We start from the raw sequence: 26,449 nt of genomic DNA, 5'->3' as shown, positions 1-26,449 counted from the left end.
TAACTTGGGGAATAGCCAATAGAATGACAAAATCTTGACTATTTTAACTTTCTGAACCCTGTCATTTCTCGTGTTCTCAAATTTGATTTTTAAATAGGCTGCATGGTGTATGAAAAGCTGGGGGAACAAGTCTTTGGCACCACAGGGAAGTTCGTAATCTTTGGAGCCACCTCTCTACAGAACACTGGAGGTAAAAAGAACATGCTTTTCTATACATAACTTGAAACTAATTCTGGTGGCTGAGCGGCCACATGAATTTTAACATAATTCAAGCAGTTATCATCCTCATTGCTAAAATGGCACAGGGAAAGTAAAGCAGAGACAGCAGTCACTTATTTAAAGCCACAAATCCTGCTAGAGTAGCTGAAGTTGCCTTTGTGTCTTACTGACGGTTGGTCTAAGAACGGGCTGATAACTTTTTATATAGCTTGCAACATAAGCCTTCGTATCTTCTTTCTAAAAATGTTCTCATTTTCCTTCAGCAATGCTGAGCTACCTCTTCATCGTAAAAAACGAACTGCCCTCTGCCATAAAGTTTCTAATGGGAAAGGAAGAGACATTTTCGTAAGTTATAGACCATTTTTTATGATATAACTAAAATGTTTTTAATTTAAATATGGGCTAATCAGAATTCTTGCTTTATGAATATTGCAGAAAGTTTTTCCTAGGCTGCTTTTTGTTTGTTGTTTCAACAATAAATTTCTTTGGGGCTATATAAATGAAAAAAGCAGGAGAGCCATTCGAATATGCACATTTGAAAAGTAGATTTGTCTGTCATGCTGTGAGCGGTAGATACTGCATTTTCCCAAGAGCCTGAAATCTATATCTAGTTTCTGTGAAATAGAACAGATATGGGGTATTTTTAACACAAAAGTGGAACGTGCAAAAAAAATGAAGACCCTAGTCTCTTGCTTAAAGAACGGACATAGCATTTTGGGGGCAAAATTTACAAGAGCCAACCTCGTTAAAGATGTAGATAACCCTGGAAAATGTTGTAGCTACATTTGGCACAATTGTGTTTTGACTCCCTCTTGTTTAACAGTTCTTGTCAGTCTTAGTTTCTCTGTTTTCTTTCAAGGGAGAATAGTAGAAGCCAGAGTTTCTGGTGTTCTCAGGATTCAAGGTCAAATCCAAGGGATCAGGGAGAGAGAAATGCCTACCTGTGGTGACTTGTTTCTCACTGACACTAGCCCAGCAAAACTAAAAGGAGCTTTCTCTTTAAATAATTGATAGGACAAGTTGTAATCTGACAGAATGAAATGTATGCATTCAGCTTTGAAACCATGTAAATAATTCAAAAGAGTGCCACATTTAGCCAATGGGAAAAAAAAAAAAAAATATGCCCTCTTCCATTACATGGGAGTGAAGCTGTAGTATATAAGTAGTGGCTGGGTTAAAGTGTTTGGATAAGACCTGAATAATGATTTTAAAAATTAATGCATATAGTAAAAATTAATAAAAATATATATCATGAAATTTTACACTGGAGGGGGAAAAAGTCACTTTCTAAAAAAATATAACCTAATCACTTAAATGCCTTTCAGAGCCTGGTACGTGGATGGCCGCGTTCTGGTGGTGATAGTTACCTTTGGCATAATTCTCCCTCTGTGTCTCTTGAAGAACTTAGGTAAGGACAGATTTTGTTTTTATCATATTCTGCAGTGCCCAAGTGAACCAGAAACTGAATAAAAAGGGACAGCGTTGCCCTCTGCTTCCCCTCTGCATGCACTCAAAGATTAAGTGCATGATAAATTGCAAGTATTAATCAGTCCCAACTTTAATATGGGATAAAAACAATAGTCAGTATGTGACCTCCTAAACAATCCCTCTACTGAGCTGTGGAGGGGAGAAGGGAGGTTCTGGAGCCGGGACAGACAGAGATATTTTCAATAGTACAACTTATATGCTAATCTAAGAAAAGTCCAGAAAATGGAATTCTCGTCATACAGTCTTAAATACCCTCATTATTTAGATAAATACATTTTCAAATCTAATATGGAGACAGAAAGCTGCCTAGATTTATACTCACAAGTATTATAAATTTAGAGAGTCTAACCAGCCTCATTTCTCTTCGAAGTGGGAGAGAGAAATCAAAAGTCAGAAATGGTGGATAATCTCCAAGTCATATCCATTTGGCTTTGTTCTACTACTTGTTTTTATGCTTGTATTTGGAGACAAGGATGCCTGATGTTAAGGGAATTTCATACATTGAATAATGTGGCCAGACTGCCATCCAGTCAAAAACCTGTAAAATGTATTTACTTTAATTCTGGGCTAATTCGAACAGAAGTTTGGATGAAAGCTCTCCAAACAATAATTATGAGCCTCAGTTTTTTGTTTTGTTTTGGATACAAAACAAAACAGCTCTGTAGTTGTTCTGGGAGGTTTATAAGTAGATTTTTTTTAACTACTTAATTTTCTGGTTTCTGCATCTGTGTTTTCTGTACCTATAGAGGTAGCTCTTTTCAGTTAAGTAGAGAAAAGCTCTTCCCCAGGGTTGGAAATAATGCAGTCCCGAGAGGCTACTTAACTCTACCTTTCTGGAGGTCATGGTGGCAATTGGAGATCTCCCAGGCATTCTAAGGGGAGCTACTAAAGAGCCCCAAATACTCAATTTACCACCAGAAATTCGCTTCATCTACTCTCCCTCATCTGGGGAGAAAAGTATTATAACTGACATTCAGTATGCACACAGTAAGTGCATAATAAAGAGCTCTCGAGGGGATCAAGGAGTAAATGGGTTGGCCCATAGGACTCCATCAGAGTCCACCAACACAGACTTACAGCAAAAATTGGAAGGCTCTTTTCTGCTGGATTCTGGGAATCTGTGTTCTCTAGTGTGCCAGGGAGAGTTGGAATCAAAACACATAATATAATGTTTTTATTCAGAGCTCCATTTTTTTGCCAAATAAAGTAGCACTGTCAAATAATAAATCTTGTATTCACTTGGGCATGTATATTTATGATTGGATCTCTAAAATATGCTTCAAATAATGCACTGAAATAAATGAGGTGATGAATTTTGAAATAGTAACAGTTTATGATGGGTAGCTCCAAAATTTTAAAAAATGGAAAAAAATGAAATAATTTATTTTTTACTTTTTTTTAAAGGGTATCTTGGCTATACTAGTGGATTTTCCTTGAGCTGTATGGTTTTTTTCCTAATAGTGGTAAGTGCTGATTGAAATGGCTGGTTTGGTTTTGTGATAGTACAATGGCAGGTAATAATTATTCATTATTTGGCTTTACTAAAGTCTGTATTGCTTCTACTATACTTCTTAATACCAGGTTATTTACAAGAAATTTCAAATTCCCTGCATTGTTCCAGAACTAAATTCAACAATAAGTGCTAATTCAACAAATGCTGACATGTGTACGCCAAAATATGTTACCTTCAATTCAAAGGTAAGTTTCCTGATCCTTTGCAGATGAAACAAGCATTTTTATTAAGGACATTCTATTTCTCACACTTGTAATTGCACTGGTTTGAACGTATTAGTTCTCAAAAGAACACATGATACCATTGCTTCCAGATTACACATCTATGTAGAGATCCTTGAGAAATGTACAAATATTTTATTTTACACTCTGTCTTACCATTAAGCATTCTCTGTTAAAATCCCATTCTGGATAATTGTCTCAGCTTTTCCTGTGTAGAGTGCTAGGTGATACTTCAAAAACAGACTAATAACATCCTTAGCCCCCTTCTTCTGGTGATGATAGAAAGGAATACTGCAGAATTCCTCAGCTTGCACAGTTGAAATATAGATCCCACCACAAACTGGCACTTAAAAAACTCTCATACTATTAAAATATTGTTGATACAATGGGAAACAGAGGATTATGGAGTCAGTCAGGCTTGGATTTGAATCCTCAGGCAAGTCACCTAACCCCTTGAGTAAAAATAAGGATTCTATTCTGTATCTTACAAGGTTTTGTTAGAATGTGCCTGGCATAGTGCATCAGCAGAGTTAGGGCATAAGATAGGTTAGTTTTCACTTCTTTTTGCATAGGAAGTTAGATTGAGTTTGAGAGTTTCAAAGAGCCTTATCTAAGAAAACTAAATAGATCACGATCTTTCTCTTTCTCTCTAATTGTAAGGATATAGCCAAAGTAGTGCAATATGGAACAGATTTTCTTTACAGAGGGTATCTTTTAAGTCCGATTCCACGCACCTGATGTAGAGCAAAGAGCAGCAAATTAGAGGTGGGAGTGCTGGGCCAGTTGCCTGACCTGTTGGAGGGAGCCAGGAGAACAGCCACAGTCTGCTTACTGCTTGGGATTGCTGTGGGGACCCAGCAAGCTATCCTAGGAAGAGTGCCATGTAACTGGTTCATGCTGTATAAACAGGGGGTGTTGTATACCTGGAGTATATAAAATACGCCATAGGTGAGCCAAATCCGAAGTCCCTCTGTGACAAGTGGCTAATGGCTCAAGCTAGATAAGCTGTCTTAGAAAAGCTGCTTCTATTTTAGAGATCAAAACCTTCCTAATAACCGAATAATCCAGGGATTCTGAAGAGCTGTCAGATAAAAAGACAGCTCAGAAATACTGGAGCTGTGTCATTTTTATGGTAAAAGTGTTTTTCCTAATGTCTGTTCTTTTCTCTCAAATAGACCGTGTATGCTTTACCCACCATTGCATTTGCATTTGTCTGCCACCCATCAGTCCTGCCAATTTACAGTGAGCTTAAAGAGTAAGAAATTTGTTTAATTTTTTTATCTTAATTGTTTTACATTCCCTCATTAATAGGCAAGTATGCAATTAAAATAAACAGACTTGTCTAATGAACGTCAGAGGATTCATCACCTAGCTTCAACATTTACTCTCATTGTGCCATTCTTAAGCATTGTATTTTAAGAAGCAAGAAAGCAAGAAAAATCAGAAACTTGCAGTATTTTGGGGGGCCATAAACATAAAAAGTAGTCAACCATGTGGGCTTTTTCATTAATTTGGTTTTTCAAATATTGTATCATCGAGGAAAGTTTAAGTATTTGTGTTGCTTTCCATTACGTATGCGTATTTTGCAAGTGGGTGATAATCTTCCGGTTTATCTGTAAACTGCTAAATACATCATCTCTGATTTGCATGTGGGTTTGGGTGAAAAGGCTAGTAAATCAGACAATTAGAAATCAGTGTTAAGACCACAAACTAGGAAAAGAGAATATTGCTGTTCATTTTTAACTATTAAGAAAATCAAGTGGATGATAACCTTCAGATTTATCTGTAAACTGCTAAATCCATTGTTTTTGATTTGCCTGTGGGTTTGGGTGAAAAGGCTAGTAAATCAGACAATAAGAAATCAATGTTAAGACCACAAACTAGGAAAAGAGAATATTCCTTTTCATTTTTAACTATTAAGAAAATTCTATGGATTCATTGATTTATTTTTGATTGCTAGTTTTGAGAAAATTAAGGCCTGCTTATAAACTTCTTCATGTCTCTTTTTAGCCTATGGTTATCAAACATAAACAAAAATAGTCACCATAGCGTATCTTAAAAACTTAGAAAAGATAGACAATATTGGTATTTATTTCCAGTTTGAAACAAAGTTGATGTCATTTAGCATTGAATCCACTCATATATCCTTGGCATCTTTTAATAGTTCAGCTTTTAGTTTTAGTTTTTAATTTTCTCAAGCGTATACTTCTCAATTTTTATTTTTTTTTTTTTATTTTTATTTTTTGAGACAGAATCTCCCTCTGTCACCCAGGCTGTAGTGCTATGGTGTGATCTCAGCTCACTGCAGTCTCAACTTCCCAGGGTCAAGCAATCCTCCCACCTCAGCCTCTCAGGTAGCTGGAACTACAGGCACATGCCCCCACGCCCAGCTAACTTATGTATTTTCTGTAGACACAGAGTTTCACCATGTTGCCCAGGCTGGTCTTGAACTCCTGAGCTCAGGTGATCTGCCTGCCTCAGCCTCCCAAAGTGCTGGGATTATAGGCGTGAGCCGGCGTGCCCGGCCTACTTCTCTGTTTTTGTTGTTTTCCATACTCCCGTGGCATCCCAGATTCCTTGTTATGACATAACCAAATGTTATGATTATCAGTGGTCTGTTATTTATTGAATACAAGTCTTGCAGATTAATTGTTTGGGCAGTTAAAGAAACTTAGAGGGTCATCCCAACCCCAGAGTGAACTTGACCTGAGAGATGGAGCCCTTCATCATTCCAGCTGTGATCTCTTGGGCACTTGGTGCGCTGGAGACCTACAGATTTCCAGGTGCATCCCTGAGGCCACCCAATGGGAAAATCAGAACCTGAAACAGCAGCTTTAGAGACAGAACACCTGAGGTCAGTTCCAGCTCTGCCACTAATCTCTGGAGCAAGGAGAACAGCATTGATTTTTTTCTGTCTTTTTTGCTTTGCCCAGCTAGTGTGGAGATAATATCAAGCACAAATATTAAAAAAATGCTGTTTGCCCTTCCGATGAGAACTCGATATTCTTTTTTTTTAATTTTATTATTATTATACTTTAAGTTTTAGGGTACATGTGCACGATGTGCAGGTTTGTTACATATGTATACATGTGCCATGTTGGTGTGCTGCACCCATTAACTCGTCATTTAGCATTAGGTATATCTCCTAATGCTATCCCTCCCCCCTCCCCCCACCCCACAACAGTCCCTGGGGTGTGATGTTCCCCTTCCTGTGTCCATGTGTTCTCATTGTTCAATTCCCACCTATGAGTGAGAACATGCGGTGTTCGGTTTTTTATCCTTCCGATAGTTTGCTGAGACTGATGGTTTCCAGTTTCATCCATGTCCCTAAAAAGGACATGAGCTCATCATTTTTTATGGCTGCATAGTATTCCATGGTGTATATGTGCCACATTTTCTTAATCCAGTCTATCCTTGTTGGACATTTGGGTTGGTTCCAAGTCTTTGCTATTGTGAATAGTGTCGCAATAAACATATGTGTGCATGTGTCTTTATAGCAGCATGATTTATAATCCTTTGGGTATATACCCAGTAATGGGATGGCTGGGTCAAATGGTATTTCTAGTTCTAGATCCCTGAGGAATCGCCACACTGACTTCCACAATGGTTGAACTAGTTTACAGTCCCACCAACAGTGTAAAAGTGTTCCTATTTCTCCACATCCTCTGCAGCACCTGTTGTTTCCTGACTTTGTAATGATGGCCATTCTAACTGGTGTGAGATGGTATCTCATTGTGGTTTTGATTTGCATTTCTCTGATGGCCAGTGATGATGAGCATTTTTTCATGTGTTTTTGGCTATATAAATGTCTTCTTTTGAGAAGTGTCTGTTCATATCCTTTGCCCACTTTTTGATGGGGTTGTTTGTTTTTTTCTTGTAAATTTGTTTGAGTTCATTGTAGATTCTGGATACTAGCCCTTTGTCAGATGAGTAGGTTGCAAAAATTTTCTCCCATTCTGTAGGTTGCCTGTTCACTCTGATGGTAGTTTCTTTTGCTGTGCAGAAGCTCTTTAGTTTAATGAGATCCCATTTGTCAATTTTGGCTTTTGTTGCCATTGCTTTTGGTGTTTTAGACATGAAGTCCTTGCCCATGCCTATGTCCTGAATGGTATTGCCTGGGTTTTCTTCTAGGGTTTTTCTGGTTTTAGGTCTAACATGTAAGTCTTTAATCCATCTTGAATTAATTTTTGTATAAGGTGTAAGGAAGGGATCCAGTTTCAGCTTTCTACATATGCCTAGCCAGTTTTCCCAGCACCATTTATTAAATAGGGAGTCCTTTCCCCATTTCTTGTTTTTGTCAGGTTTGTCAAAGATCAGATGGCTGTAGATATGCGGCATTATTTCTGAGGGCTCTGTTCTGTTCCATTGATCTATGTCTCTGTTTTGGTACCAGTACCATGCTGTTTTGGTTACTGTAGCCTTGTAGTATAGTTTGAAGTCAGGTAGCATGATGCCTCCAGCTTTGTTCTTTTGGCTAAGGATTGCCTTGGCAATGCAGGCTCTTTTTTGGTTCCATATGAACTTTCAAGTAGTTTTTTCCAGTTCTGTGAAGAAAGTCATTGGTAGCTTGATGGGGATGGCATTGAATCTATAAATTACCTCGGGCAGTATGGCCGTTTTGACGATATTGATTCTTCCTACCCATGAGCATGGAATGTTCTTCCATTTGTTTGTATCCTCTTTTGTTTCATTGAGCAGTGGTTTGTAATTCTCCTTGAAGAGGTCCTTCATGTCCCTTGTAAGTTGGATTCCTAGGTATTTTACTCTCTTTGAAGCAATTGTGAATGGGAATTCACTCATGATTTGGCTCTCTGTTTGTCTGTTATTGGTGTATAAGAATGCTTGTGATTTTTGTACATTGATTTTGTATCCTGAGACTTTGCTGAAGTTCCTTATCAGCTTAAGGAGATTTTGGGCTGAGACAGTGGGGTTTTCTAGATATACAATCATGTCATCTGCAAACAGGGACAATTTGACTTCCTCTTTTCCTAATTGAATACCCTTTATTTCCTTCTCCTGCCTGATTGCCCTGGCCAGAACTTCCAACACTATGTTAAATAGGAGTGGTGAGAGAGGGCATCCCTGTCTTGTGCCAGTTTTCAAAGGGAATGCTTCCAGTTTTTGCCCATTCAGTATGATATTGGCTGTGGGTTTGTCATAGATAGCTCTTACTATTTTGAGATACATCCCATCAATACCTAATTTCTTGAGAGTTTTTAGCATGAATGGTTGTTGAATTTTGTCAAAGGCCTTTTCTGCATCTATTGAGATAATCATGTGGTTTTTGTCTTTGGTTCTGTTTATATGCTGGATTACATTTATTGATTTGCATATGTTGAACCAGCCTTGCATCCCAGGGATGAAGCCCACTTGATCATGGTGGATAAGCTTTTTGATGTGCTGCTGGATTCGGTTTGCCAGTATTTTCTTGAAGATTTTTGCATCAATGTTCATCAAGGATATTGGTCTAAAATTCTCTTTTTTGGTTGGATCTCTGCCAGGCTTTGGTATCAGGATGATGCTGGCCTCAAAAAATGAGTTAGGGAGGATTTCCTCTTTTTCTATTGATTGGAATAGTTTCAGAAGGAATGGTACCAGCTCCTCCTTGTACCTCTGGTAGAATTCGGCTGTGAATCCATCTGGTCCTGGACTTTTTTTGGTTGGTAAGCTACTGATTATTGCCACAATTTCAGAACCTGTTACTGGTCTATTCACACAGATTCAACTTCTTCCTGGTTTAGTCTTGGGAGGGTGTATGTGTCGAGGAATTTATCCATTTCTTCTAGATTTTCTAGTTTATTTGCATAGAGGTGTTTGTAGTATTCTCTGATGGTAGTTTGTATTTCTGTGGGATCGGTGGTGATATCCCCTTTATCATTTTTTATTGCGTCTATTTGATTCTTCTCTCTTTTCTTCTTTATTAGTCTTGCTAGTGGACTATCGATTTTGTTGATCTTTTCAAAAAACCAGCTCCTGGATTCATTGATTTTTTTGAAGGGTTTTTTGTGTCTCTATTTCCTTCAGTTCTCCTCTGGTTTTAGTTATTTCTTGCCTTCTGCTAGCTTTTGAATGTGTTTGCTCTTGCTTTTCTAGTTCTTTTAATTGTGATGTTAGGGTGTCAATTTTGGATCTTTCCTGCTTTCTCTTGTGGGCATTTAGTGCTGTAAATTTCCCTCTACACACTACACTGAATGTGTCCCAGAGATTCTGGTATGTTGTGTCTTGGTTCTCATTGGTTCCAAAGAACATCTTTATTTCTGCCTTCACTTCGTTATTTACCCAGTAGTCACTCAGGAGCAGGTTGTTCAGTTTCCATGTAGTTCAGTGGTTTTGAGTGAGTTTCTTAATCCTGAGTTCTAGTTTGATTGCAGTGTGGTCTGAGAGACAGTTTGTTATAATTTCTGTTCTTTTACATTTGCTGAGGAGAGCTTTACTTCCAACTATGTGGTCAATTTTGGAATAGGTGCAGCGTGTTGCTGAAAAAAATGTATATTCTGTTGATTTGGGGTGGAGAGTTCTGTAGATGTCTATTAGGTCCACTTGGTGCAGAGCTGAGTTCAATTCCTGGGTATCCTTGTTAACTTTCTGTCTCGTTGATCTGTCTAATGTTGACAGTGGGGTGTTAAAGTCTCCCATTATTATTGTGCGGGAGTCTAAGTCTCTTTGTAGGTCACTCAGGACTTGCTTTATGAGTCTGGGTGCTCCTGTATTGGGTGCATATATACTTAGGATAGTTAGCTCTTCTTGCTGAATTGATCCCTTTACCATTATGTAGTGGCCTTCTTTGTCTCCTTTGATCTTTGTTGGTTTAAAGTCTGTTTTATCAGAGACTAGGATTGCAACCCTGCCTTTTTTTGCTTTCCATTTGCTTGGTAGATCTTCCTCCATCCCTTTATTTTGAGCTTATGTGTGTCTCTGCACATGAGATGGGTTTCCTGAATACAGCACACTGATGGGTCTTGACTCTTTATCCAATTTGCCAGTCTGTGTCTTTTAATTGGAGCATTTAGCCCATTTACATTTAAAGTTAATATTGTTATGTGTGAATTTGGTCATTTGGTCCTGTCATTATGATGTTAGCTGGTTATTTTGCTCGTTAGTTGATGCAGTTTCTTCCTAGGCTCGGTGGTCTTTACATTTTGGCATGTTTTTGCAGTGGCTGGTACTGGTTGTTCCTCTCCATGTTTAGTGCTTCCTTCAGGAGCTCTTGTAGGGCAGGCCTGGTGGTGACAAATTCTCTCAGCATTTGCTTGTCTGTAAAGGATTTTATTTCTCCTTCACTTATGAAGCTTAGTTTGTCTGGATATGAAATTCTGGGTTGAAAATTCTTTTCTTTAAGAATGTTGAATATTGGCCCCCACTCTCTTCTGGCTTGTAGAGTTTCTGCCAAGAGATCCGCTGTTAGTCTGATGGACTTCCCTTTGTGGGTAACCCGACCTTCCTCTCCGGCTGCCCTTGACATTTTTTCCTTCATTTCAACTTTGGTGAATCTGACAATTATGTGTCTTGGAGTTGCTCTTCTCAAGGAGTATCTTTGTGGTGTTCTCTGTATTTCCTGAATCTGAATGTTGGCCTGCCTTGCTAGATTGGGGAAGTTCTCCTGGATAATATTCTGCAGAGTGTTTTCCAACTTGGTTCCATTCTCCCCGTCACTTTCAGGTACACCAATCAGACGTAGGTTTGGTCTTTTCACATAGTCCCATATTTCTTGGAGGCTTTGTTCATTTCTTTCTATTCTTTTTTCTCTAAACTTCCCTTCTCACTTCATTTCATTCATTTTGTCTTCCATCACTGATACTCTTTCTTCCAGTTGATCACATCGGCTCCTGAGGCTTCTGCATTCTTCACATAGTTCTCGAGCCTTGGCTTTCAGCTCCATCAGCTCCTTTAAGGACTTCTCTGCATTGGTTATTCTAGTTATCCATTCGTCTAATTTTTTTTCACAGTTTTTAACTTCTTTGCCATTGGGTTGAATTTCCTCCTGTAGCTCGGAGTAGTTTGATTGTCTGAAGCCTTCTTCTCTCAACTCATCAAAGTCCTTCTCCGTCCAGCTTTGTTCCATTGCTGGTGAGGAGCTGCGTTCCTTTGGAGGAGGAGAGGTGCTCTACTTTTTAGAGTTTCCAGTTTTTCTGCTCTGTTTTTTCCCCATCTTTGTGGTTTTATCTACTTTTGGTCTTTGATGATGGTGACATACAGAAGGGTTTTTGGTGTGGATGTCCTTTCTATTTGTTAGTTTTCCTTCTACCAGACAGGACCCTCAGCTTCAGGTCTGTTGGAGTTTGCTAGAGGTCCACTCCAGACCCTATTTGCCTGGGTATCAGCAGCAGTGGCTGCAGAACAGTGGTGGCTGTAGAACAGCAGATCTTGGTCAACTGCAAATGCTGCTGCCTGATCATTCCTCTGGAAGTTTTGTCTCAGAGGAGTACCCGGCCCTGTGAAGTGTCAGTCTGCCCCTACTGGGGGGTGCCTCCCAGTTAGGCTGTGTGGGGGTCAGGGACCCACTTGAGGAGGCAGTCTGCCCATTCTCAGATCTCCAGCTGCATGCTGGGAGAACCACTACTCTCTTCAAAGCTGTCAGACAGGGACATTTAAGTCTGCAGAGGTTACTGCTGTCTTTTTGTTTGTCTGTGCCTTGCCCCTAGAGGTGGAGCCTATAGAGGCAGGCAGGCCTCCTTGAGCTGTGGTGGGCTCCACCCAGTTGGAGCTTCCCGACTGCTTTGTTTACCTAGTCAAGCCTGGGCAATGGCAGTCGCCCCTCCCCAAGCCTTGCTGCTGCCTTGCAGTTTGATCTCAGACTGCTGTGCTAGCAATCAGCGAGACTCTGTGGGCATAGGAACCTCCAAGCCAGGTGTGGGATATAATCTCCTGGTGTGCCATTTTTTAAGCCCATTGGAAAAGTGCAGTATTAGGGTGGGAGTGACCTGATTTTCCAGGTGCCGTCTGTCACCCCTTTCTTTGACTAGGAAAGGGAACTCCCTGACCCCTTGCGCTTCCCAAGTGAGGCAATGCCTCACCCTGCTTCGGCTCACGCACAGTGCGCTGCACCCACTGTCCTGCACCCACTGTCTGGCACTCCCTAGTGAGATGAACCCGGTACCTCAGATGGAAATGCAGAAATCACCCGTCTTCTGCGTTGCTCATGCTGGGAGCTGTAGACTGGAGCTGTTCCTATTCAGCCACCTTGGCTCCCCCACTTCTCGATATTCTTTTAAAAGAATGGGGAAGAATGCTAACTGGAGTGTAGTTCCATAGATCTCACCCTCAATACCAATTCAGTATAAGAGAGGTTATTTTCAATTGGCATAACTGCCAGGGGTAATTTCAGCTGCTCAGATCTTCCCTAACCTGATAGAAGCAAAGTTTAATTAGTATTCTTCAATGTTAACACTGGTGCTTAAATTCAGTGGTATATGATTTTTAATTTTTAACATGTATTTGTTTTTAGCCGATCACAGAAAAAAATGCAGATGGTTTCAAACATCTCCTTTTTCGCCATGTTTGTTATGTACTTCTTGACTGCCATTTTTGGCTACTTGACATTCTATGGTAAGTGATTCCTACTGGTACATAAATATAAGTATTTGTAAACAAGTTAGTAAAAATTAGTGTTGAAATAACTTTTAACATGAAGGGCAAAGAAAGCAACAAATCCATTGGTTTTTCTAGTTTTTTCTTCTACTTAAAGCAATGGTGATCTTTACATGTTCATGCAGACTGCCAAATAAAATAATTACTAAAACAATATTTATAATTTTTTTCTCCTAACAGTGTCCTTAAAAGAAATTGCATTTTAGAAGCATTTTAGAAGCATGCAACTAAGTACATATTTACTGAGGAAGGTTTAAAACTTACATCAGAAAAGGCTTTCCTAATTGACACTGCAAATTGGGTCAGATTCCATTAATAGAATGGAGAGACACAAGACAGATGCTGAAAGTGAGAAAGAGCAGAGTGCTACACTCATGACACTCTGAGTTAATTAAAAATGAAACTTCTAATTGTTCACTGGAAGTCGGAGCCTTGCAAAGATCCAAAGGAATGATAGAAAATTATAAAAAATGAAATCTGAAAAAGGGAACAAGTTTTCATATGTAACTTTTACTGACCCTTAATGAACAGTTTACCAGCTTTTACTGCTTCTTCATCCTCTCCTATTCAAATTATCCTGAAGCTTTATTTAACATCTTTCATTATCTTTATAATTGGGGACCTAATTTAAATATATATATGTGTGTGTGTATATATCTATATGTATATGTATGTATTTCACAATCTTCTCTACTAAATAATAATTCTTTGGGACTTTTTTTCATAAACACAAATGTCTCAAAATTAAATACATTTAAAAATTATTAATTCAGCCTGGAGAAAAAGGCTACTCTGATTATACAGATGTTATTATCGTTTTCACTAGCAATAGAGAATAGCATTGTCTAATGAATTCATAAATACCATATTTAATTTTTACATAAAAATGGTGTTGCTAAGGTGCATACAGAGTTGCAGGGCTGGAGTGGGTACAGGGAGAGAGAGGCAGAGAACTTAATGTTAGTTGAAGTCTCACTGTTGTCTTGTTGAAGCTATAATTTTTCTTTGTAAATGCATTTTTTTCACACAGAATAGAACACCAACACTTTTATTACTCTTGGATTAAATAAGGCTTAGCTATTTTTAAGTGGTTAGTTATTTTGAATTAAGGAAATTAGAACTAGTGAGATTTGTATTATAACTTATGGTTCTTTTTTGGAAACTGAGACCAAGCTCTATGGTACAGATTAGCATTTGAATTCCATGCTGAGGACCTTGAGACTAGTGCAGTGAGAGGCCCTTGCAGGAGACAGGAGGGGAAATTACCTCTTGTCAAAAGAGTGAGCAGTTTCATACTCTATGTAACTGCCATTCTAGCTTTGTTAGTCTTTGAAATAACACTTTCTGAAGTTCTGGGATTGAGAAAAATTCAAAAGTAGTACATAAGGCCCTGTGCGGTGGCTTGCACCTGTGATCCCAGCATTTTGGGAGGCCAAGGTAGGTGGATAGCTTGAGCCCAGGAGTTTGAGACCAGCCTGGGCAACAATAATGAGACCCCCATCTCTGCAAAAAACAAAAAACAAAAAAAACACAAAAATTAGCCGAGCATGGTGGCACACGCCTGTAGTCCCAGCTACTCGGGAGGCTGAGGCAGGAGGATTGCTTGTGCCCATGAAGCAGAGGTTGCAGTGAGCCAAGATGGCACTATGGCAACCACACTCCAGCCTGGGTGATAGAGCAAAACCCTGTCTCAACACACACACACACACACACACACACACACACAAAGTAGTACATAAACTAATTTTTTTTTTTTTTACAAGAACAACATACATGAAAGAGTGGAATTATTTCCTGATGGTGAAATTTCAACTAGTGTCTCTGCTGCTTGGCCACTTGAAGTTGACTTAACAAGAGAAGAGTTTGAAACAAGCTCCAAGGTGGCTTGTAGCACCCCCCACCCCACCCCCTCCCTGAGCAAGCCTGTGGCAGTTTGGTGTGGTTTGAAGAGGGGAGGGAAAGTCTAGATTAAGTGCAGCTCTGCGTTTCAACTGTATGTTTCATTTTCAAGCCCAGCGTACTCCTAGGTTTAATTTAGTCTGAATTAAGCATTCCCACTCCATGTAGCTTCTTCCAGTGATTACTTTAAATTCCTTTGCTAAGTCGCGTATGCACAGTGGAGCATGTCTTACATAGATTTTTCTTTCCAACTTAATTGTTTTAATAGACATTTCAAAACATTGCTTTTCTTGCCTTTTAGTTTACAAATTCTTTGTTGTTCAGAAAAACTGTCATTCAGCTATATACTTTGTCTCCTTTTAAAACCCTCTTGCTTTTCCCTCATTTTAGACAACGTGCAGTCAGACCTCCTTCACAAATATCAGAGTAAAGATGACATTCTCATCCTGACAGTGCGGCTGGCTGTCATTGTTGCTGTGATCCTCACAGTGCCGGTGTTATTTTTCACGGTGAGTAAGGTCCTCGGTGCAATATGAGAAAAGCTGAGGTCTCGGCTTTCCTTCTGCCTGCAGGAGCCCATTGCAGAGAAAGCCTACCCCAGGTAACTTTCCTGGGTTATTGAATCTGCATCTGGGAAAGATCCCAAGACTCAGTTCAGGCTCTTTGAAAAGCAAGTGGCATTCAGTGCGTCAGGGAGCCTCTAATGCGGTGAATCTCCATTCTAATTAATCTGACCCTGTTCTTTACAAAGAAATGACAATAGAATGTTCAAATCTCAGTCAGACATGAAGAGAGAATATAAAAAGCAGAAATGAACACTCAAGTCTTAGATAAACCAAAGACAGAAATTACACCCCCCAACAAGAAAACTCTACTACTCATAAATAAAAATGCTTTCCCTCTTAAGTCAGGCCCCCGTACTTCCAAAACTGTTAAGCTATCTATAAATTCACTAGGCATTACAAAACATTTCATGAATTCGTGTGCACCAATAAATCAGTTACTCTGCGGAGAAATGTCAATGTTGGCATGCTGTAGGCACTTACAGAATCTTTGTTTTCTTTTCTTGCAGGTTCGTTCATCTTTATTTGAACTGGCTAAGAAAACAAAGTTTAATTTATGTCGTCATACCGTGGTTACCTGCATACTCTTGGTTGTTATCAACTTGTTGGTGATCTTCATACCCTCCATGAAGGATATTTTTGGAGTCGTAGGTATGGCTTCATGACTTTGTGCTTGTCATTCTACAGTAGCTGTTTAGAGGGAAATTTTCACAATAGCAATGCTAAACTTTCTCTTTCTTCTTATTTTACAGGAGTTACATCTGCTAACATGCTTATTTTCATTCTTCCTTCATCTCTTTATTTAAAAATCACAGACCAGGATGGAGATAAAGGAACTCAAAGAATTTGGGTATGTTTCTTGCCAGCCACTCTAACTTTTCTGATTAGTTTTCCATTTAAATTTACAAAATAAATAGTTCACCTCTCTATCAAGACTACTTTCAGTTGCCTTGAAAGGAGGCAGAAGCCCTGTAGCTTTGCTACTTGGGAGAGATTTAAAATATCATATCAGAATCTTCTCCCGTCCCTCCAATTATCTTTTCTGGTTTTACTCTTTTTTTGAGATGGAGTCTCACTCTGTCGCCCAGGCTGGAGTGCAGTGGCCCGATCTCAGCTCACTGTAAGCTCCCGGGTTCATGCCATTCTCCTGCCTCAGAGAGTAGCTGGGACTACAGGCGCCCGCCACCATGCCTGGCTAATTTTTTTTCTTTTTTCTTTTTTCCTTTTTGTATTTTTAGTAGAGACGGGGTTTCACCATGTCAGCCAGGATGGTCCGGATCTCCTGACCTCATGATCCGCCCGCCTCAGCCTCCCACAGTGCTGGGATTACAGGCATGAGCCACTGCGCCCGGCCCTCTGATTTTATGTTATTGTGCCTCAGCTTTTGTTCTGATCCAGGGCACGACCAGTCAGAAGAATGGACATTCATCCTCCTGTGTCTCTATAGGACAGTGTCTAGTCTTCAGCAAGAGAGGAAGTGACGAGGGACTCACAGATGTTATGCAGTCCACTGTTTCCATATGATTTCTAGTCATGTAACTCCTCCCTACAGCCCAGGGAACATGCAATGCCTTAATTAAAATGTCTGAGTTAGCTTAAATAGTCTTTTTTATTATTTGACAGATATGCTTTGGAACAACAGACCTGGATTCAAAAACTACCTTTCTATATTGGGATTCTTGTTTCCAGGTCTGGTGAAGTTCAAGGGCATCTTGAAGGTGGTGCACTTGGAGACAGTGAGGGAAGCAGGGGTGAAGTGGCTGCTACCTGAGTCCCTTCTGGAGCTCCATTTTGCTTGGTCTTGGAGAAGGCTTCTCAGCTGCCCTCCCAGCTAGTGTAAGCACTGCAATTGTACCTGTTACCTGAGTCAACAGATCCAGATGAGAGGTGTAGGCAGGAGGGTCATCCCTGTGCATTTAGGAAAAGCAGCACTGATGCTAGTAGAGCATCCAGTTCCCCAACATGATCACCCCTGAAGCCTTAATTCCCAAATCCTTCCAAGCCTTATCTGTAGGGGCTTAACGAGAACAGAGAGGAAGAAGCAGTCACTCCGGCACAACAGGACAATATATTCAGATTAAATCTGAAAATGGTGGAGGCCTGCTGCCCATGAATTCTGAGCCTCTCCAACCCTGGTCCCATAATGAAACTAGTAGTAGGGTCTGCCAAATGGCATTAGACAAGGGCTCCATCTGTGTAAGGACCACTGGGAGTTAGACTGGACCCAGGATGGTATGCCATGTGCAGCCATGTCAACCCCCAATTCGCTCCTTTCCTTCCTTAGCTCTTTCTCTTCCTCCAGTTCCCAGTCCAGCCCTGTTGGCTCTCAGAATGCATCATCCTTCTCCCTGCAGTGCTCTCACTGAACATGCTCAAGCTCAAGGAACTTATAATCTTGTGTTCTCTGGACTCTGGATTTAGTAATCTGTATTAGTCTGTTCTCACACTGCTAATAAAGAAATACCTGAGGTTGCTTCCAAGATAGCTGAATAGGAACAGCTGTGGTCTGCAGCTCCCAGCAAGATCGATATAGAAGACGGGTGATTTCTGCATTTCCAACTGAGGTACATGGTTCATCTCATTGGGACTGGTTGGACAGTGGGTGCAGCCCATGGAAGGCAAGTTGAAGCAGGGCAGGGTATCACCTCACCCAGGAAGCACAAGGGGTCAGGGGATTCACCTTTCCCATCCAAGGGAAGCCATGACAGACTGTAACTGGAGAAACGGTACAACAGTACACTCCTAACCAAATACTGCACTTTTCCCACAGTCTTAGCAACTGGCAGACCAGGAAATACCCTCCTGTGCCTAGCTCAGTGGGTCCCATGCCAATGGAGCCTTGCTCACTGCTAGCGCAACAGTCTAAGATCGACCCGCGACGCTGCAGCTTGATGTGGGGAGAGGCATCCAACATTGCTGAGGCTTGAGTAGCTCACAGTGTAAACAAAGAGGCCCGGAAGCACGAGCTGGGCAGAGCTCACCGCTGCTCAGCAAGGCCTACTGCCTCTACAGATTCCACCTCTGGAGGCAGGGCATAGCAGAAAAAAAGGCAGCAGACAGCTTTTGCAGACTTAAACGTCCCTGTCTGACAGCTCTGAAGAGAGCAGTGGCTCTCTCGGCATGGCATTCGAGCTTCAAGAACAGACAGACTGCCTCCTCAAGCAGGTCCCTGACCCCCACGTAGCCGGACTGGGAAACACCTCCCATCAGGGGCTGAGAGATACCTCAAACACACAGGTGCCCCTCTGGGACGAAGCTTCCAGAGGAAGGATCAGGCAGCAATATTTGCTGTTCTGCAGCCTTCGCTGGTGATACCCAGGCAAACAGATTCTGGAGTGGACTTCCAGCAAACTCCAGCAAACCTGCAGCTGAGGGGTCTGACTGTGGGAAGGAAAACTAACAAAGAGAAAGCAATAGCATCAACATCAACAAAAAGGACATCCACACCAAATCCCCATCTATTATAGGTCACCAACGTCAAAGTCCAAAGGTAAATAAAACCACAAAGATGGGGAGAGAAACCAGAGCAGAAAAGCCAAAAATTCCAAAAAACAAGTGCCTCTTCTCCAAAGGATCGCAGCTCCTCGCCAGCAAAGGAACAAAACTAGATGGAGAATGAGTTTGACAAGTTGACAGAAGTAGGCTTCAGAAGTTTGGTAATAACAAACTTCTCTGAGCTAAAGGAGCATGTTCTAACCCATCGCAAAGAGGCTAAAAACCATGAAAAAAAAGGTTAGATGAATGGCTAACTAGAATAACCAGTGTAGAGAAGACCTCAAATGACCTGATGAAGCTGAAAACCGTGGCACAAGAACTTCGAGACTCATGCACAAGCTTCAATAGCCGATTCGATCTAGTGGAAGAAAGGAGATCAGTGATTGAAGATCAAATTAATGAAATAAAGTGAGAAGACAAGAATACAGAAAAAAGAGTGAAAAGAAACGAACAAAGCCTCCAAGAAATATGGGACTATATGAAAAGACCAAATATACGTTTGATTGGTGTTCCTGAAAGTGACGGGGAGAATGGATCCAAGTTAGAAAACACTCTTCAGGATACTATCAAGGAGAACTTCCCCAGTCTAGCAAGGCAGGCCAACATTCAAATTCAGGAAATACAGAGAACACCACAAAGATACTCCTCAAGAAGAGCAACCCCAAGACACATAATTGTCAGATTCACCAAGGTTGAAATGAAGGAAAAAATGTTAAGGGCAGCCAGAGACAGAGGTTGGGTTACCCACAAAGGGAAGCCCATCAGACTAACAGCAGATCTCTCAGCAGAAACCCTACAAGCCAGAAGGGAGTGGGGGCCAATATTCAACATTCTCAAAGAAAAGAATTTTCAACCCGGAATCTCCTATCCAGCCAAACTAAGCTTCATAAGTGAAGGAGAAATAAAATCCTTTACAGACAAGCAAATGCTGAGAGAATTTGTCACCACCAGGCCTGCCTTACAAAAGCTCCTGAAGGAAGCACTAAACATGGAAAGGAACAACCAGTACCAGCCACTGCAAAAACATGCCAAATGGTAAAGACCAGTGATGCTATGAAAAAACTGCATCAATTAACAAGCAAAATAACCAGCTAACATCATAATGACAAGATAAAATTCAAACATAACAATATTAATCTCAAATGTAAATGGGCTAAATGCCCCAATTAAAAGACAGAGAAAGGCAAATTTGATAGAGTCGAGAACCACCAGTGTGCTGTATTGAGGAGACCCATCTCATGTGCAAAGATGCACATAGGCTCAAAATAAAGGGATGGAGGAAGATCTACCAAGCAAATGGAAAGAAAAAAAAAAAAAAAAAAGCAGGACTTGCCATCCTAGTCTCTGATAAACCAGACTTTAAACCAACAAAGATCAAAAGAGATAAAGAGGGCCACTACATAGTGGTAAAGGGATCAATTCACCAAGAAGAGCTAACTATTCTAAATATATATGCACCCAATACAGGAGCACCCAGATCCATAAAGCAAGTCGTTAGAGACCTACAAAGAGACTTAGACTCCCACACGATAATAATGGGAGACGTTAACACCCCACTGTCAATATTAGACAGATCAATGAGACAGAACGTTATCAAGGATATCCAGGACTTGAACTCAGCTCTGCACCAAGCAGACCTCATAGACATCTACAGAACTCTCCAGCCAAAATCAAGACAATATGCTTTCTTCTCAGCACCACATTGCACTTATTCTAAAATTGGCCACAAAATTGGTAGTAAAACACTCCTCCACAAATGTAAAAGAACAGAAATCCCAACAAACTGTCTCTCAGACACAGTGCAATCAAACTAGAACTGAGGATTAAGAAACTCACTCAAAACCACATGGAAACTGAACAACCTGCTCCGGAATGACTACTGGGTAAATAACAAAATGAAGGCAGAAATAAAGATATTCTTTGAAACCAATGAGAACCAAGACACAACATACCAGAATCTCTGGGACACATTTAAAGCAGTGTGTACAGGGAAATTTATAGCACTAAATGCCTTCAAGAGAAAGCAAGGAAGATCTAAAATCGACACCCTTACATCACAATTAAAAGAACTAGAAAAGCAAGAGCAAACAAATTCAAAAGCTAGCAGAAGGCAAGAAATAACTAAGATCAGAGCAGAACTGAAGGAGATAGAGACACAAAAAAACCTTCAAAAAATCAATGAATCCAGGAGCTGGTTTTTTGAAAAGATCAACAAAATCGATAGTCCACTAGCAAGACTAATAAAGAAGAAAAGAGAGAAGAATCAAATAGACGCAATAAAAAATGATAAAGGGGATATCACCACCGATCCCACAGAAATACAAACTACCATCAGAGAATACTACAAACACCTCTATGCAAATAAACTAGAAAATCTAGAAGAAATGGATAAATTCCTCGACACATACACCCTCCCAAGACTAAACCAGGAAGAAGTTGAATCTCTGAATAGATCAATATCAGGTTCTGAAATTGAGGCAATAAATAATTGCCTACCAACCAAAAACAGTCCAGGACCAGAAGGAATCACAGCCAAATTCTACCAGAAGTACAAAGAGGAGTTGGTACCATTCCGCCTGAAACTATTTCAATCAGTACAAAAGAGGGAATCCTCCCTAACTCATTTTATGAGGCTAGCATCATCCTGTTATCAAAGCCTGGTAGAGGCACAACAAAAAAAGAGAATTTTAGGCCAATATCCCTGAGGAACATTGATTTGAAAATCCTCAGTAAAATACTGGCAAACCAAATCCAGCAGCACATCAAAAAGCTTATCCACCATGATCAAGTCAGCTTCATCCCTGGGATGCAAGCCTGGTTCAGCATATGCAAATCAATAAATGTAGTCCATCACATAAACAGAACCAATGACAAAAACCACATGATTATCTCAATAGATGCAGAAAAGGCCTTTGACAAAATTCAACAGTGCTTCATGCTAAAAACTCTCAATAAACTAGGTATTGATGGAACATATCTCAAAATAATAAAGAGCTATTTATGACAAACCTACAGCCAATATCATACTGAATGGGCAAAAACTGAAAGCATTCCCTTTGAAAACCGGCACAAGACAAGGATGCCCTCTCTCACCACTCCTATTCAACATAGTGTTGGAAGTTCTGGCTAGGGCAATCAGGCACAAGAAAGAATAAAAAGAGTATTCAATTAGGAGAAGAGGAAGTCAAATTGTCTCTGTTTGCAGATGACCTGATTGTATATTTAGAAAACCCCATTGTCTCAGCCCAAAATCTCCTTAAGCTGATAAGGAACTTCAGCAAAGTCTCAGGATACAAAATCAATGTGCAAAAAATCACAAGCATTCCTATACACCAGTAATAGACAAACAACTGATTATGAGTGAAATCCCATTCACATTTACTCTAAAGAGAATAAAATACCTAGGAAGCCAACTCACAAGGGACATGAAGGACCTCTTCAAGGAGAACTACAAACCACTGCTCAACGAAATAAAAGAGGACACAAACAAATGGAAGAACATTCCATGCTCATGGGTAGGAAGAATCAATATCATGAAAATGGCCATACTGCCCAAGGTAATTTATAGATTCAATACTATCCCCATCAAGCTACCACTGACTTCACATAATTGGAAAAAACTACTTTAAAGTTCATATGGAACCAAAAAAGAGCTCTCATAGTCAAGACAATCCTATGCAAAGAGGACAAGCTGGAGACATCATGCTACCTGACTTCAAACTGCACTACAAGGCTACAGTAATGAAAACAGCATGGTACTGGTACCAAAACAGATAATATGGACCAATGGAATAGAACAGAGGCCTCAGAATTAATGCCACACATCTACAACCATCTGATCTTTGACAAACCTGACAAAAATGAGAAATGGGGAAAGTATTCCTTATTTAATAAATGGTGCTGAGAAAACTGGCTAGCTATATGTAGAAAGCTAAAACTGGATCCCTTCCTTACACCGTATACAAAAATTAACTCAAGATGGATTAAAGACTTAAAGGTAAGACATAACACCATAGCAACCCTAGAAGAAAACCTAGGCAATACCATTCAGGACATAGATACGGGCAAAGACTTCATGATTAAAATACAAAAAGCAATGGCAACAAAAGCCAAAATAGACAAGTGGGATCTAATTCAACTAAAGAGCTTCTGCACAGCAAAAGAAACTACCATCAGAGTGAACAGGCAACCTACAGAATGGGAGAAAATCTTTGCAGTCTACCCATCTGACAAAGGGCTAATATCCAGAATCTACAAAGAACTCAAACAAATTTACAAGAAAAAAACAACCCCATCAAAAAGTGGGCAAAGGATATGAACAGACACTTCTCAAAAGAAGACATTTATGCAGTCAACAGACACATGAAAAAATGCTCATCATCACTGGTCATCAGAGAAATGCAAATCAAAACCACAATGAGATACCATCTCATGCCAGTTAGAATGGCGATCATTAAAAAGTCAGGAAACAACAGATGCTGGAGAGGATGTGGAGAAATAGGAATGCTTTTACACTGTTGGTGGGAGTGTAAATTAGTTCAACCATTGTGGAAGACAGTGTGGCGATTCCTCAAGGATCCAGAACTAGAAATACCATTTGACCCAGCAATCCCATTACTGGGTATATACCCAAAGGATTATAAATCATGCTACTATAAAGACACATGCACATGTATGTTTATTGTGGCACTATTCACAATAGCAAAGACTTGGAACCCCAAATGTCCATCAATGATAGACTGGATTAAGAAAATGTGGCACATGTACACCATGGAATACTATGCAGCCATAAAAAAAGGATGAGTTCATGTCCTTTGCAGGGACATGGATGAAGCTAGAAACCATCATTCTAAGCAAACTATCACAAGGACAGAAAACCAAACACTGCATGTTTTCACTCATAGGTGGGAGTTGAACAACGAGAACACATGGACACAGGACAGAGAACATCACACACCAGGGCCTGTCGTGGGGTGGGGGGCCCGGGGAGGGATAGCATTAGGAGAAATGCCTAATATAAATTACAAGTTGATGGGTGCAGCAAACCAACATGGTACATGTATACCTATGTAACAAACCTGCACATTGTGCACATGTACCCTAGAACTTAAAGTATAATAATAAAAAAAAATACCGGAGACAGGGTAATTTATAAAGGAAAGAGGTTTAATTGACTCACAATTTCACATGACTGGGGAGGCCTCACAATCATAGCGGAGGTCAAACAAGGAGCAAAGTCAAGTCTTACATGGTGGCAGGCAGAGAGCATGTGCAGGGGAACTCCCCTTTATAAAACCATCAGATCTCATGAGATTTATTCACTATCACAAGCACAGCATGGGAAAGACCCGCCCCCAGGATTCAATTACCTCCTACCAGGTAACTCCCATGACGTGGGAATTAGGGGAGCTAAAATTCAAGATGAGATTTGGGTAGGGACACAGCCAAACCATATCATCATCTGTCTACCAATGGCCTTCATCAGCCCTTCAGGTAACTTGGTTTTTGACACCTGTTTCCTATTTCACTTAATCAAATCTATTTTGCTTTTGTATGTTTTTTTTCCACTTTTTCAAACAGAAATGTTTGCTTGCCAGTGATAAGCTAGGTTGGTGGGTAATGAATAACAAAATGACCTGGATATTTTCTAAGGCCTTTTTTTCCCCCTTGGTTGTAATCTTAGTTTGAGAGGAGCCATAAGGATACCCAGTTATTTGTAGAATGGATACATACACTTGAGGTGACCATGAAGTCAAAGAATGGGACATAGAGGACTACTCTGCTTAGCTTGGTTTTTTTTTTCCTATTTTCCCATCCTTGCAGAATCAGATTCATAAAATTTTAGAAAGATTCTCCCAGTTCAGCCATGGTTGTGACAAACTCCGAATACCAGAGGACACAAAGGGAGAGGAAAAACCGTTCTATTTTTTTTCCCCAGGTACATGTGGAAAATTCTTGCTGCACTGAAAATAACCCTTGCCTTTCTCTTGCTCCAGGCTGCCCTTTTCTTGGGCCTGGGGGTGTTGTTCTCCTTGGTCAGCATTCCCTTGGTCATCTATGATTGGGCCTGCTCATCGAGTAGTGACGAAGGCCACTGAGACCCGCCGAGAAAAAGAAACATCCCTGTTGTCTGCTCAGTCAAGTCCCCACACATCAGCAATCTCTCACCACTTCTTTTGCAAGTTTACAGAAGCAAACAGAAATGTACAGGATACTTAAAATGGAATAACTCTTTGGTTGCAAAACAGAGACATGTTTCTATAATGCTTCATGTCCCTCCAAGATTTGAGATCAATTTAGGGATTGTGAATTTTTTTTTTTTTTTTTCAAATTTCATACAATCATATTTCCCAGTACTTTTCACAATCATTTTTTACCCGTCTAACTCTATGTTTTGTGGCTTCCCGGTCTCTTAGAACTTTGAAAACATGATATGCAATCATGTTTATTTATTATACATCCAGATTCTGAAATAATTTTCCTACTGATGTTCAGCTCACACTATCTGTACCTTTTTAGAAGAGAAAAGAATCTTGAATTGTATATATTTATTTTGCTTTACAGAAAAAAATGGTTTCGTAAATAATTTGCCTATTTTGGTTAACATAGCACACAGAGATAATCATCTGAAAGTTATAGGGCACTGCTACTGCTGAATCAGAGCATGCCCAATATTTGAGGTGGCTCTGATTTCCTGGCAGCTGAGCTCGGGTAGGCCAGTGGCCTAGCTGGTACCACATCTATCCCCATCCAGAGACATTCTCTGGTAAGTGTTCTCAGCTGAAAAGTGGTTGGGGATGATTCTTACCTTGGTAATTAAATGAAGCTACACATTTCGGTAATCAAGCAAATGAAGTATTGTTTCCCTCTTGGCAACTTGTGTCAGAGTTACTCTGGTCTGAGTCAACTTTCGCTGGGGAAAACCTATGGAACCTACTGCAAAAAGATTGTCCAAAATACCTAAGAAAATACTCCTCTGATGCATTTAGCCTTCAACCCTACCTGTCTTGTTGAAGGGAGAAAAATGTTTTAGTACATTATAGGCCCAGCAGCTTTTATTCATGTCCACCAGCTAGTTGCACAGAGAATCATGTGTACCTAACTAAGGATGATCTAGGATAAGTAACTCCTGTTTTATATTGAGTACTTTAGGGAAGTCTTTAAAAGACTTGTTTTATATCTATAAATCTAGGTTATTACAAATACAAGATTTTTGTACCTTAAATAAGCCTCATTTCTATTTCTTCTTCATTAATTCTCCATCTAGTCTTGTGAAAAAAAAAAAACCCTCAGAGATAGTCTTTGTGAAGAGCTTCTGACAGAATCACTGAGTACCTTCCTTCCCCCAGATGAGGAAGGCAAGGGGGTCTCAGTGTCTGTGCTGTCTTCTCTTCTCTTCCCCAAGCAAGGACTGTGCCATTACTGCCCATCTCAACTGTCCATGCAGGAGGACAGAGTTGCCT

General features: G+C 40.2%; 1 protein-coding gene across 12 annotated transcripts in view; it reads left to right on the top strand.

Annotated features, from left to right (window-relative positions):
* SLC38A1 (solute carrier family 38 member 1) overlaps positions 1 to 26,211 on the top strand; it is an 89,457-nt gene extending 63,246 nt beyond the window's left edge. For 4 of the 12 annotated variants that reach the window (XM_055250859.2, XM_063620207.1, XM_055250858.2 and 1 more), the window contains 11 exons: positions 98 to 190; positions 483 to 564; positions 1,545 to 1,627; positions 3,112 to 3,170; positions 3,289 to 3,405; positions 4,617 to 4,696; positions 12,887 to 12,987; positions 15,319 to 15,437; positions 16,001 to 16,142; positions 16,244 to 16,341; positions 24,983 to 26,211. In XM_055250859.2, coding sequence (XP_055106834.1) covers positions 98 to 190; positions 483 to 564; positions 1,545 to 1,627; positions 3,112 to 3,170; positions 3,289 to 3,405; positions 4,617 to 4,696; positions 12,887 to 12,987; positions 15,319 to 15,437; positions 16,001 to 16,142; positions 16,244 to 16,341; positions 24,983 to 25,084 — 1,076 coding nt within the window. In that variant the 3' untranslated portion in view covers positions 25,085 to 26,211. Of the gene's footprint in view, positions 1 to 97; positions 191 to 482; positions 565 to 1,544; positions 1,628 to 3,111; positions 3,171 to 3,288; positions 3,406 to 4,616; positions 4,697 to 12,886; positions 12,988 to 15,318; positions 15,438 to 16,000; positions 16,143 to 16,243; positions 16,342 to 16,729; positions 17,092 to 17,180; positions 19,421 to 24,982 lie in introns of those variants that run through there. The other 8 variants (XM_063620211.1, XM_063620212.1, XM_055250864.2 and 5 more) reach the window with 4 other exon arrangements.
* The last annotated feature ends 238 nt before the right edge of the window (positions 26,212 to 26,449 follow it).

The sequence above is a fragment of the Symphalangus syndactylus genome, chromosome 17, assembly GCF_028878055.3.
Source record: "Symphalangus syndactylus isolate Jambi chromosome 17, NHGRI_mSymSyn1-v2.1_pri, whole genome shotgun sequence".
Classification (NCBI taxonomy): Eukaryota; Metazoa; Chordata; class Mammalia; order Primates; family Hylobatidae; genus Symphalangus; species Symphalangus syndactylus.
This window is presented reverse-complemented; position numbering and strand designations above follow the sequence as displayed.